We start from the raw sequence: 14,782 nt of genomic DNA on the forward strand, positions 1-14,782 counted from the left end.
CTTTATAATGCCAAACTAGTCCATAACTAGTCACTTACAAGTGTAATTATTAATCATGAATTACTGTTTAATGTATGATCCCTAAAATAAAGTGTTACCAAATGTTTTAGTAATTTATTAGTAACAATTTGAGCTTTATTTGAGCTTTAAAGTTGTTTAAATTTTATATTTTAGGGTTTAAATTTAAATAGTCATTTTAGGGTTTGCTGACATTGCATCATCATTGCAACAAAGTTGTAAAATTGGCTATAACTTTACATAGACAAGTTTAGTATGACATTTATTCACACTAAAATCATGTTAACACACATATTGTTGATGTATTGTGGCTCTTCTTTTAAAACGGATTGGCCCCATTCCCATATGTATTACATATTGGTATGCAACTTATCCTGCAGTGTTTCTGATATGGACATTAATGATACCTGAAATCATATGACTTGTTGTGGAGAGCACTTTTTCATTATTTAGGATTTTGATCTGACAGATGATAAAACGGGCAAAAAAAGCCATTTGTAGAGAATACAATGTCACAGAGACTTGTGTGTGCCCTTTTTACCTGCAAGCAACTAACACCCAGAACACACTAGCCATAGCAACCACAAAGACCACCCTAACAACTGCATAGCAATGCCTTGGCAACACCTCAGAGCACCCTAGCAATGCCAAAGCAAGCATCCAGAGCATCCTAGCTCACATTGCCTAAAGAAAATGCAAAAGTTGTTATCTATCGAGATGTTTTTTGTGTCATTTCAGCTGAAATATTAATGCACATAGTGCATGTGAGGAGAGCTATGAGCTAAAACTGCTCATAATCTCTCTGAAAATCCTGTTCCTCTTCAGCCGGGGTGATCAATCATTTAGAGACGACGAATGAACAATATTAACTTATATGAACAATATGAGCTACAGGACACGATTATTACTAAGTACAGTACACACTCTGTCAGACTAAAATCTTGGCATGCAAATTTAATTAGAAACGGCAGAGACAAGAGTTTTGTTGGAACTGCATTCTTCTTCCAAATTAATGGATACAACTTTTCATCTTCATGTTTCAAATTTTCATTAAATGATTGGGTCTCATTCACAATGAATTGCATATTTCTTCAACAATCTGTCACTGAGCTACATCAGAGGAACCATTGATCCATTACTCTGACCTTAAGGCATGCCACACCTGAAATTGGCAGGGTTTCACGACCCAGCCCAATACGAACACTCACATAATCATGCATATCCCAGCTGTCTTTGCTCTTTATGTCAAAGCAATGATGTAGAGGGGTGAAAGATGGAAGGGCTCATGCAATATTCATGCTCTCTCTCCTATATTTAGGTATTTCATCGAGCGGAGAGAAGACAAAGAGTTGTATTTCGATATTGAATCTATCAGCGGAGTCATTAGAACTACTCAGCAATTGGACCGAGAGGACACGCCCTGGCACAACATCACTGTCATGGCAACAGAGGAGGGTGGGTACCAGAAATTATGTTGCTGGTTGAGCATTGCCACTTTAATACCTCACAAATTACTTTGATAAAATTGTCCTAACAATGATAGCAACAAATGCCTCGTAATCATAAGAAACAAAGATTGCCCCCCCCCCACCCTTGCGATGACATCAACTATCCAGACCTGCTAATAATCAAAGATCACACCTCTTAGCATATTTAACACAGCCACTCGTGCAAGAGAACAAAAATAGGTCAAAATGTTCTAAGGTTACATAAACACTGCAAACTGTGTGTACATGGAATTAAATTGATGTTGCTTTGATGTTTGTGCACATTTAACAGTGTCGCATGCAATCCAAGATGCATTGGAGGGAGAAGTAATGCGTTTCTTTAACTAATGGCATGTTGTTTGTTGCCATGGTGATGGTTTGCCATTGAAAGCCTTGTGAAATGTTCATTTCCCGTCCCGCTGTGGGTGGGAAAGTGTGTTAGAGTGCTCGTTAGTGAGGATGGCGAGGGACCGGACCTCGTTTGGCCTATGTGCTTGTAAGACATCTTCACAATTATACACACATTTATTGCATTTAACAGTAACTGTACCACTGGCAGACGTTATGTTTATTTTATTAGCTTACTTCTAGTAATGATCCGTGAGGATTTTGAATTGTTAAACAGATAGAGCTGGCTCTAAAATGTGATTGAATGAGGCACATTCAAAGCCATGATAAAATAGATGATAAATGCACACCTGCGACACATCAGTTGAATATTAGATTCGTTTTTACGATGCTTGGAAACTGTAAATAGGATATACTGTAGTAATGTTAAGAAACTATGTCATGTTATTTTGCCATAGTGTGCATGAGTGGCCACTTTTTCAAAAGTTTTGTTTTAGATTTATTTATTTATTTATTTTTTCACGATTCAATCAAATCAAGTTTCTCTCAGAGGACTCGATAGTATGGAATAACATGAGTAAGTGATAAATTAGTTTTCTTAGGATAAGCCGGCATCAGAATTCTCGCTAGAATCACCAGGTCCAGAGTTTACCCCAGACCAGGATGGGACATAAACTTGTGGTGTTGGGGTGGAGGTGGGTGAAATCCCAAGGCCTTATAAGGCACAGGCTAGATCATGATAGGAGGAGATGCTCCACGAGAACTATTGCTTATGCTTCCATTTCTTGATGAATATATTGTTTCACTCTGACATACGGCACATTAGGCAATTGAAATAGGTTTTAAAACATCAAACTATTTGGCTTTAAATCATTTTTGAGCAAGGAAGGTTTTTTTTTTTTTTTTAAACCAAAGTTATGTGTGTGGTATTGTTCTACCTCAGCTATGCTTAATTAAAGTTGAATAACCAACAGTGTGGAAAATTCCCAGAGGGAGAAATTAGGTGTTATTCATTTGAGCAAGGCCCACAGTTTTTCCTCCTATATTGAGTAGATATTCTGCAACACAGTTTAGCAGATGATACATGGCTAACACATGCACCTCTACTAGAAACCGTTTTAAAACACACATATGAAGGTATCTAATCACAAACAGTACACAAAACACACATTTTAATGGGTTTTTAATTTTAATTTTCCCTCATATTCTCTCTGAAATACTTCACTGAGCTGCAATGAAGGAGAAAAGTGTAAATAATCTATAAAATGAGAGAGAGAGAGAGAGAGAGAGAGAGAGAGAGAGAGAGAGAGATTGAAAGGAAAATGAGAGGCAGAACACAAATATGGTTTGAAATAAATATTAAAAGCAGTGAACAACAAGAGTGACAGGAAAGAAAGGAGGTGTAGACCAGGCAATATGTGACAGTGGAATAGAGAAAGTATATTTAGGCAGCTCCTATATCTGTCTGTCTGTCTATCTACATACCTATCTGATGCTATATTAGTAACAGCAGATTTTACTCCTCGAAAACATGAACAAATGGTGCTATAAACTGATTCTTCATTTTAAAATGTCATTATTGGTCAATTAAAAACTATGCTAAGTGAGTCTTAAATATACAAAATGCATTCAAAATCAATCAAATGTGTGTAAATTAATCAAAAACATGTAATCAAACTTAATATTTATTGTTTGTTAGTATTATTTATGAGCATTATTATACCTTGGTAATTTTAGCATTTTTTGCATTCATTGTGTTTTGACTGTAATGAATTTAATCAGTATGGCTTCAAATGATTCAGAGGCAATTTAGCCAATTTGTAAACTAAATTAATGGGTTGTCATCCAGGGATCATGGGATTTATGCAAATCTACCTTTTGACTAATAAATCATGGTTCCAAGATTTCTTTTAGAGACAAACTTATAGGAATTTGCATAACCTGTGTTTGTTAATCAGAAACTATTTGGTCATTGGCATGTTTTTGTTTATGAAATGTAATATTCAGCAATATCATTATGAGATTTGTTGAGGAGAGATGTTTATAAGGAAGGAAAGAGAAGAAGGAAGATGGATGGATTGATGGATGAAAGGAAGGAAGGAAGGAAGGTAGGAAGAAAAGATAGAAGGAAGGAAGAAAAGATGGATGAAAGGAAAGAAGGAGAATAATGAAGGAAGGAGAGGAAGGAAGATGGATGGATGGATGGATGGATGGATGGAAGGAAGGAAGAAAGGATGGATGGATGGATGGATGGATGGATGGATGGATGGATGGATGGATGGATGGATGGAGGAGGGAGAAGAAGGAAGAGATATGGATGGATGGAAGAAAATATGGATGAATGGAAGGAAGGAAGGAAGAAAAGATGGATGAATGGAAGGAAGGAACGAAGGAAGGAGAAAAGATGGATGAAAGAAAGGAAGGAGAATAATGAAGGAAGGAGAGGAAGGAAGATGTATGGATGGATGGATGGATGGATGGATGGATGAAGGAGGGAGAAGAAGGAAGAGATATGGATGGATGGAAGAAAAGATGGATGAATGTAAGGAAGGAAGGAAGAAAAGATGGAGGAATGAAGGAAGGAAAGAAAGATGGAAGGATGGATGGATGGATGGATGGACGGATGGAAGGAAGGAAGGAAGGAAGGATGGATAGAAGGAAGGAAGGATGGATGGATGGATGGATGGATGCAAGGAAGGAAGGAATATGGATAGATGAATGAATGGATAAATGGATGGATGGATGAATTTCATTTAAAGGAAGAAATCATTGATGTATCTTCCTTATAACATTGTCTTCTATATGTAAGCTGCTTGTATGATGTTCATGAAAACTTCTTGTAGTTCAGATATTCATTCATTCTGTCTTTTTGACATTTTTAAGTCACACTCAAATATATTCTTTATTTTTCAGACAACCCCAGTCTTCAGAGTCATGTGCCCGTCACTGTGCAGGTTCTGGATGTGAACGACAATCCTCCAAAGATCAACAGCAATGAGGAAGTCATCATCTGTGAAAGCACCAGACCAGGACAGGCAAGTCCCTCAACAGCCTGACACCTTAATTCCCTGCAATCAACTGCTGAGGAGTGAGAGAGAGAGTAGGAGGGGTGCATATTTAGAGACAGCAGAAATACAAAAAATGGAATGGGGGTTCGGCTAATGCTAATCATCTTTCAATGAGAAGGAGAATTTGATCAACAAAGCGTGACGGCTCTGACTCACTACAGCACACTCCTATTATCTACCCAAAATATTTCCATTTAATTTATAAATGCTGTTTTTTTCACCAGCAGACCACAGAAAGACAGGGATGAAAAAAAGAATGACGAATGAGGTTAAGCTCATTTCAATATTTCCTCTGTCCCCAACATAAAATACTGCATTCAATTTTACCAAATTAGCCATTAATGGACCAAAACTTAATGAACAAAATATCTTGTATGTATCTTTTATGTTAATTTTGTTTGTCATGTTGCATGTGCTTTGCCAGGTTCTCAAATATGGGATTAGCTTAGTCCTGGGCCAAATTGCACACTAAATACCAAGGTAGTGAACCATCATATTTTAATTGAGATAAATCTGTCTCTCCTTGTGTTTTTTGTATACATTTTGGAATTTGTAAAGTGACCTTGAGTTAGCAGAAAGACACTAAATAAAATAATCTTTATTATAGTAAAATATGATGATGATGATTATTATTATTATTATTATTATTATGCATTTTAAATATAATAAATAGATTAACATTTTGATATGATATTTATTCTAATAATTATTATAATAAGTTGTATTTATTAAAAAGTAATTATACAAAAATATATAATTTATTATATCGTTTTTAGAAAACAATATAAGGTGGATATTGGTATTTTATTCAAATGAAATCTTGTTTAGAAAAATCAGTTGAATACAAATGCATTCAACAGCTTAGGGAATAAATATGGATAATTATTCAAAATCAAAGAGAAATTATTAATGTTCTGTTTATGTTGAATTTCTTTAAATAGCAATTCCATTATTCCTGATTAAACTAAAATAATAATAAATTAAAGACCATTTAAATTAACAATTTGTACACTGGAACTATGCATACTATTAACCATTACTACTAAAAATAAAAGCATATAGAATAAGCATAATAAATGTAAGGAATGTAAACCATCTACTAGCCTGACAATAAAGGGCACATGAACAGTATAACATTTTCAAAATATTAAAGAATTACAGTATACTGCTAATATTAACCAACAATGTTGTATAATACAAGTATTAACCCAAACAAATTACAGTGTGAAGTTGATCTTTTACCATTTCTGGCTTCCCACAAGCAAGAAGCATTGCAGTACACTTGAGGGTATTTACCTTTTGCAGGGAGTAATGATGGACTCATAATGGACCGCACTGAAGGAAACAAAATGCCTATTGGGTTGCCAGGACAACACAAGCCCATGAACCAGCTGGTTTAACACAGAAAGCACACCGCTTACTTGAACTGCTGAGATGCCAGCAGAAATTTCAAAAGAATTGAGTTCAATCAGACAGAGAGGGGAAAAAACAACAAAGAATAAAGGAAAACTTTATTCTGAGCCTTAATATCCACATTGTACTGAAACCACATTTGGGAGCAGATGTGAGAGTTGTACCCTGCTGAGAAGACCTGCATGGTTGGTCACCAGCATAATATGTGTTTTTCAGGTTGCAGATGTGCTGGTGTCCCAGCCAGGCAGCTTAACTACCTTAACCTGCAAGACTAAATTGGTTGACTAGCTCCACTAGAGAGGTCCAAAAGAACTAATTCCAAGCTGATAAAGCTACGCTTTGCTGATCAAAAGAGACTAGGCTATGTTGGTTCTCTAACCAGACCAGACCAGCTCTAATCGGTAGTATTGTCGTCAACCAATTTGGGTTTTGTGGCCAATGCTGATAGAATACAGAGCAGGGCTAGAGAACAGATATACACTCACTGAGCACTTTATTAGAAGACCTATACACTTACTTATTCATGTGACTATCTAAAAAGTCAATCATGTGGCAGTAGTGCAATGCGACACATCAACTATCAGAATGGGGAAAAAAATTTGATCTCAGCGATTTAAATCGTGGCGTGATTGTTGGTGCCAGATGGGCTGGTTTGAGTATGTCTTTAACTGCTGATGCTCTGGAAATTTCACACACAATACTATCTATAGTGAGTTGCAGTTCTGCGGATGGAAATGCCTTGTTGATATGAGAGGTCAATGGAGAATGTCCAGACTGGTTTGAGCTGACAGAAAGGCTAATGTAACTCAGATAACCACTCTGTACAATTGTAGTGAGCAGAAAAGTATCTCAGAATGCACAATACATCGAACCTTGAAGCGGTTTGGCTACAACAGCAGAAGAACATGTCTGGCAGTTTGTTAAGGCCATAGTGTTCCTAATAAAGTTCTCAGTGAGTGGATATGGAGGCCCCTAATACTCTTAATAAATCAACAATCTGATAATTATTTAACCAGTAATTACATGTACATTAAATAATTAAATCAATAATAAAATGTACCCATTTATTCTGTAAAATTACATGAAAACAAATCATGTATTGTTTAAAACATTTTGTTATATCCACAAAAAATAAATACTATTGCATTAAAATCTTTTTCTTTTTTTAATGCACTATTTCCAAAAGTCGTTTTTACTAATAATAGGCTGAATTTCCAATTGACACACAATGGACAAATTATGTTTTGTTTACCCTGTTCTTTTCTGTCGATGGCAGGTCATTCAGACCATCACTGCTGTGGATAAAGATGATTTTGCCAACGGAAAGGGATTTTCCTTCTCTTTTCCAGGAGAAATTCCTGTTAACCCCAACTTTACAATTAAAGACAATGAAGGTATGCAATGTTTTCATGGTGTATATATTTTTATGTGTAAATGCATGTGTCACGGATTCCTCGGGCAAGTATCAGGAAATATGTGTTTTCTAGGCCTGAAAAAGAAAGTAGAACACAAAATGAGATGTTAGGCAGTTAGCCTCAGTCACCATTCTCATTCAATGTATAGTAAAGAAGCTATTAATAGTGTTTGAGGCTAACATTTTGCATAACATCTCCTTTCGTGTTCCATGAAAGAAAGAAAACATACAGGTTTGGAACAACATGAGGGTGAATAATTGCTGAAGAATGACAGAATTTTCTTTATTTGTGGAAACTTTTTGTTTAACATAGAAAAAAGTTGCACACTTCAGCTTTGAGCTAACATATTAGCAAAAAAACAAAATTATAATAATAATAATAACATTCCCAAATTGATGTTGAGCAACATTTAAGATAATTAAATGTAGGCTGCATGTTTAAGTGAGACTACTGATGACAGTTTACATGCAGGCGGTGGTAAAATCTGTTATGCATGATTAATAGTGCGACTGAGAAGTTAAATGAATGAGCTGTATTGGCATTCCAATAATCAATATCACCATAACACCTTAGATTGATTACAGAACCTGTGTGGTCTTGCTGTCAGTGTGTTTTTGCCATTTATAAGAGGGTGCAATGATGTGAAGAATATTGTTTTTTCTGGGGGTTTTTTTGTTTTGTTTTTCCCATCTTACAGACATCAACAGAATGTCTCGTCAAATTAATTATAGATGTTTTATGAACTGTGAAGTTTTCTGTAAAATGTGCTTGAGTGATAAAAATATAACAGAAAGTATAACTAAATGGATTAGAATGAGATGTCAGATTAAGGATGTAAAATGCTGTTGCATGTTGATGGGTTCGTATTCATCATTGTAACTTGACGTGCTGTTACTTTGGCACCTCATCCTATGGGAAGAAAATATTGGTTGTTCGGTAGAGTTTCTTCTCGAAGTGTCAATTATGTTTGGATTTTATGACTGAACCCTGGTACTTTTAATCGTTTTAGCACTTCCTTTGTATCATTGGTACCTCGTATGAACTTTAAAGCAATTGTTGGAGCCACCATACTTTAAAGCACTTCCAAAATGCAGCTCAAGTCAGCCTGGTTGTTTCCCCCCTTCACTGTTCCTCACTGTCAGAAAGAGCTCGTATTCCATTTGAGGGATTATTGGTCTAACCGCACACAGTAGTTCAGTCCCTGTTGCTGTCAAACGAATTACCAGCTCCCTAAACTCCTGAACCAACGGCCTTAATGCAATACTCACACAGATGCCTGCCGGCTGAAGGTTACCATGGAGACTGTTCTCATTCCTGGTAGGCCTGGCCAATATAGCCACACACAAAAAAAGGAAATATATATATATATATATATATATATATATATATATATATATATATATATATATATATATATATATATATTTTTTTTTTTACTATTTGTCTGGTTTTAGCTAGTCTCCATGGATGGTCTGGCTGGTCAGTTGCCTGGTTTTTGAGGGGTTTTGGGCACTTTTAATATGGTCAAGCTAGATCTTGGCTGGTCTTAGTTGGTTTATGCTGACCTCCGAGCCTTCTCAAACTGGTGATCAGATGGTTTTTAGCTCTGAGACCATTTTAACCAACTAAAACCTATTTGTATTTTTTTCAGCAGGGAGCCCTAATCCTAGATGTGGTGTTCTCATGTCCAGCTCTGTACTCCAGTAGGGTATTGGAACTCAGAACCCCCCTCGTATGGTTTTTAGGGGTTGAGATTGGTTTTGGAAGGGTGCCTGGGCCATGAGTGGGCCGATCGATGAGATAATTGAAGAGAAAATGATTTGGGCTTAGAGAGTATCACAAGTTTCACTCCTTTTCTATCAAGCCCACTGCAGTCTGGAGTTTACCCAAATACTCACTGGAAGTCTCTCTCTTTATCTCCCACTGTTTCTCTCTCTGTAATCTCTTTCCAGTGGGACACACCACTATTTACCAGTCTAAGAGGCCATTCAGCCCAAATGTGGCCTTGCACTAAAAAAGCAAAATGGTGCAAAATGAATAGAACAGAATACAGTTCACAAACCTGTTGTTCATTTTTTAATCGTTCAGAATCTGCATACACCTTTTGCATTCGCCGGTCAATTTTCACCCAGTGGAATTCAAGATTATAAATGATTAATAACCCGATGGTATACATATTAAATTATATTTCATTAAGTCATTAACAAGTTCTTAATTGTTCATACATGTAAAAAGATTGGACAGTTTTGGTATGTTAACTGACAAATATAAAAGTTATTAGTTAATATAACATTTGTAATAAAATGTAGAACTTATTTGACATTTCATAATATACATTAACTACAGTAAAACCAGTGTGATACATGTGAAGACATATTTGTATCAACATGTCTGTGAAATTTTATATGAATTTAACCTAATATGCAATTTATATTAACATCTAATATGAGAATTACTAGTAATTTGAGTGAATTTCCTATTACTCATAACTGCTCAATACAACTTGGTGGTCAAAGGTTCTGAAACAAACATATTCTATTTCAACTAAACATCATCAACACAACTGTACAACTAAAGTTTACAACATTAAAACTTCTTTACTATGTTTTTAAGCAAAATCGATTCTATTTACTTGCATGAACAGCTGACATGTTGATGCATAAGTATGCTGTAAGCTGGCTCGGCATCAGATGACTGCAGAGTAAAATGTGGACAATTTCCTCTTTTAACCCATATTTAGACTAATGTGTTTGTGAATAACATCTTGTGGCATTTGGTCTTTTAGGCTGTTGTACCTTTGATTTAGTTAATTTGTTATGTTTGTTACATCTGTCATGTCTATTTTCATGGTCATAAATGACCCGTGAACGCAAACAAATGTAACATGGTTATATCTCTTAAACAATTTAATTAACAAATCTGAAAATAAATTAGTAGGTGTATTTTGATAGTATTGACAAAGTCCCAATGTTTGGTTCCTGTACTGAAAACTATATGGTATTTAAAAATTATTATCTACCACTCTTGAGTCAGAAATGTCCCGAATGCAATAAGAGGGTTAATTTGACACGGCATCTAAAAAACATGGTGCTCCTGCATGAGATGCTGAAAAACAGCGAAACACCTTGCAACATCCACCACCATAAAGATGTCCCTCAAGTGCATGTTTACATAGGAAAACAATTGAAAAACTGCATGGATGGACACAAAAACAGCCTCTAAGAAATATTAGTTGTTGATGTCAGCGTGTGCTTTGTCACAGTTTCTGAAGAGATACTGGTTCTTATTCACTAATAATTGTGTTTCATATAAGTGTTCTTGCATTGCAAATATATGCACATAAAGTTGTTCTTACCCTCTTTTAAAGCTGATAAATCTGGATTATAATAGATTAGGAGCATGGTTTGATACTAATAAATGTGCACTTATTAGTGCATCATAATTTATGCATAAAAATGAGAAACACATATGTATATTGATCACACATGTAGCCCATCTTCTTGGGTGTAAACACAAAAAAATATATAAAAAATAAAAAATAAACGGATTCTATACTGGACTGGACTGGAACTTAAAGGAGACCTATTATGCCCCTTTTTACCAGATGTAATATAAATCTCAGGTGTCCCCATAATGTGTCTGTGAAGTTTCAGCTCAAAATACTGCCCGTATAATTTATTATACCATGTTGTAAATGCCTCTTTTTGAGTGGAATCAAAAAACACGCTGTTGTGTGTGTCTCTTTAAATGCAAATGAGCTGATTTAGTACATGAAGACTCTTATGTTCACTTTTACATTCAACAACAGAACATTTATGATGCTTTACAAAGCTGAGACATCTTCTCACTGTATTTGCTCCAGCTCGGAATAAAATGATGAACACACGGACTGTGTGTAGATCACTAAGGGGAGGATCTATGATAATAGGGTGGAGTCTGTCACCAGTCTTGGGCTAGGCCTGCTCTAACGTGACGTCACTTTAGAGCAGAAACGAAAACCATTCATTTTGACACAGTTTTTGATTAATAGAAATATAAGAAAGAGGAGTGGGTGGACTTTTAACATTGTAGGGTGGTTGTGCACACACTGCCGACTCACATTTATGTACAAACACCATGTGAAGGTGAATTTTGCATAATAGGTCCCCTTTAATGTTTGTGCATCTTATTTGGATACATAGAAATAACTTCCAATGTACAAGTTTGACTTGTAATGTATTGTATGTTACAAGTTTATGTTATGGCTGTTTATAAGATTTTGCTTTTGTAACTTTACTTAAAGCTGGCAAAGACTACTCATAATATGATAACATCATAAAGCCGTTTGACTGTTTACACTATACAGCCCTTATACCATTAACTTTATTAGCCTCTGCTGTGTTAAGATTTGATTTTGCTTGTATTATAATGCAGTAAACTCTTAAGTATAACTATAAATAGGGGAAGTCTAATAATGTATTATAAATGTTGTTATAACATATTATAAGGTGTATTATGAGATATTATGAATGCACATTGTAATGCATGTACTGTATATTGCCTTTACAATGCATTATATACATGGGCTTCATAAATAGTGTTACCGGAAATGTTAATGCTTTAGAATTAGCTTTTTGTTTATTTATGTATCAACTTTGTCTTGGATGAAATGTTTGAGTTCATTTTGAAATCTCTAGAAAACTCTTGAGGAGACGTGTGAGACTATTTGGGGCTTATATCTCAAGAATACATCTAAGAAGCAGGATACTTGCGTAAAAGTCTCAATTAGTTCTCCGTTTATTTCCATTGCCGTCTAGAAGGGAAAAATCTTTCCTATGGGTGCTTAGTAAACAAGACCCATTGTACTATATGTGTCAGTGAAGCCTTCTTGTCTGTAAAGACGTACTGTAAAGTGCTTCAAATTTAGCAATTGTACCACTTTTCCATCTTTACAAGTGCTCAGAGCAAATGGGTCTTTATCTAAATGACTGCTTGGCAGTGAAAAGTAAACATTTATGCTCATAATGTTTACTTATATTTTCCCCCTTTGACTTTAAAGACGTCCAGTGGAATTGGCCAACTACTGCAATCTAAAAACTGTAAATTAAATTAGAGCACAGTGAAACATTTAAATGTATTTGGAGCACAGTGAAAGGAAGGATAAATGACTTAATTCATGTCTGTTTACGTAGTACTTTATAAACGCAGCTCCTCTGTTTGAATAGCAATGTCGATTAGACTATGTAGTGGAGCCGAGGGTAATTGCAGAAGTAATATTCATGAGTGAGCTTACAATGATGCCAAAGGCGACAAGGAGGCATGCTAAAGACATGCACACACGCAATCTCAGATGCATCACTGTGCTAATAATTTCCACACATACTCACAAATCCATTAATTCACACACCCAGAAATAGTTACATTTTCACAACCTCATGTTGTTCCAAACCCATGTGCTTATCTCTTTTTTTTGTTTTTTTTTATGGAACAAAAAATAAAATGTTGAAATATCTTTATTATACTTTTATAATATTATTATTATTAGTATTATTATTTTATTTATTTATGTTTTCATAAAATTAACGCAACTCTCCAGCTCCAAAAAGGATAGCATAATTACAGCAATTATACAGTACCTATTTTTCATAAAAACATAACACTGTATTATTTAATATTGTTGCTTACTTAAATCACACAATGATCACATCAAAGAAAAATGTGCTTAAAAATCAAGATTTTACAATAGACTGCCCTTGGTTTTTAAGAGTCACACAAAATTCACCTCAAAACAAAATATACTTTCAAACCCACGTCTCCGACATGGGAGGCAGGTGCTCTAACAAGGAGGCTAAAGGCTACAACCTCTAGCGTCAGTCGCTAGTGCACCTCTTGAGGTCAGGAGATGGAGGTTTACACACTGCACAGCTATCTACCAGCTGCTCTAATTTAATTTACAGTTTTGAGATTGCAGTGGTTGGCCAATTCCACTGGACGTCTTTAAAGTCAAAGTGACCCCCATAAACCTACTCCCATCCGGGTCACGGCACCACTGTAACCGGTCCTACTCGCACCGCTACGAACGGGACTCGAACCCACATCTCTGGCATGGGAGGCAGGTGCTCTAACAAGGAGGCTAAAGGCTACAACCTCTAGTGTCAGTCGCTAGTGCACCTCTTGAGGTCAGGAGATGGAGGTTTACACACTGCACAGCTATCTACCAGCTGGCTCCTGTTACACTAACCCACCTAAACCTACTCCCATCCGGGTCACGGCACCATTGTAAACGGTCCTGTTCGCACCGCTACAAATGGGACTCGAACCCACATCTCCGGCATGGGAGGCAGGTGCCCTAACAAGGAGGCTAAAGGCTACAACCTCTAGCGCCAGTCGCTAGTGCACCTCTTGAGGTTAACACACTGCACAGCTATCTACCAGCTGGCTCCCGTTACACTAACCCCCATAAACCTCACTCCCATCCGGGTCATGGCACCATTGTAACCGGTCCTGCTCGCACCGCTACGAACGTGACTCAGACCCACATCTCCGGCATGGGAGGCAGGTGCTCTAACAAGGAGGCTAAAGGCTACCACCTCTAGCGTCAGTCACTAGTGCACCTCTTGAGGTCAGGAGAGCGAGGTTAACACACTGCACAGCTATCTACCAGCTGGCTCCCGTTACACTAACCCCCCTAAACCTCACTACCATCCGGGTCACGGCACCATTGTAACCGGACCTGCTTGCACCACTACGAACTGGACTCGAACCCACGTCTCCGGCATGGGAGGCGGGTGCTTTAACAAGGAGGCTAAAGGCTACAACCTCTAGCGCCAGTCGCTAGTGCACCTCTTGAGGTCAGGAGAGTGAGGTTTACACACTGCACAGCTATCTACCAGCTGGCTCCCGTTACACTTGGGTCACTGATGGTTAAAGAGCTTTTCTGAAGTCTTCTGAAGTCATGGGATAGCTTTGTGTAAGTGAAAAAACAAAATAAAATGTAAGTCCGCTGAAGCTCTCAAATCTAATTTGCGATCATGGTCAAATCAAATAATAGTGC

At 36.6% G+C, this 14,782-nt stretch overlaps 1 protein-coding gene across 1 annotated transcript in view; it reads left to right on the forward strand.

Moving 5' to 3' along the window:
• The window catches only part of LOC127626438 (cadherin-18-like), a 139,809-nt gene that overhangs the window by 104,943 nt on the left and 20,084 nt on the right, over positions 1–14,782 (forward strand). The window contains exons 8-10 of the mRNA XM_052102208.1: positions 1,337–1,473; positions 4,767–4,888; positions 7,611–7,728. Of these exons, the coding sequence (XP_051958168.1) occupies positions 1,337–1,473; positions 4,767–4,888; positions 7,611–7,728 (377 nt within the window). The remainder of the gene's footprint in view (positions 1–1,336; positions 1,474–4,766; positions 4,889–7,610; positions 7,729–14,782) is intronic.

This window comes from Xyrauchen texanus, chromosome 33, assembly GCF_025860055.1.
Source record: "Xyrauchen texanus isolate HMW12.3.18 chromosome 33, RBS_HiC_50CHRs, whole genome shotgun sequence".
Lineage (NCBI taxonomy): Eukaryota > Metazoa > Chordata > Actinopteri > Cypriniformes > Catostomidae > Xyrauchen > Xyrauchen texanus.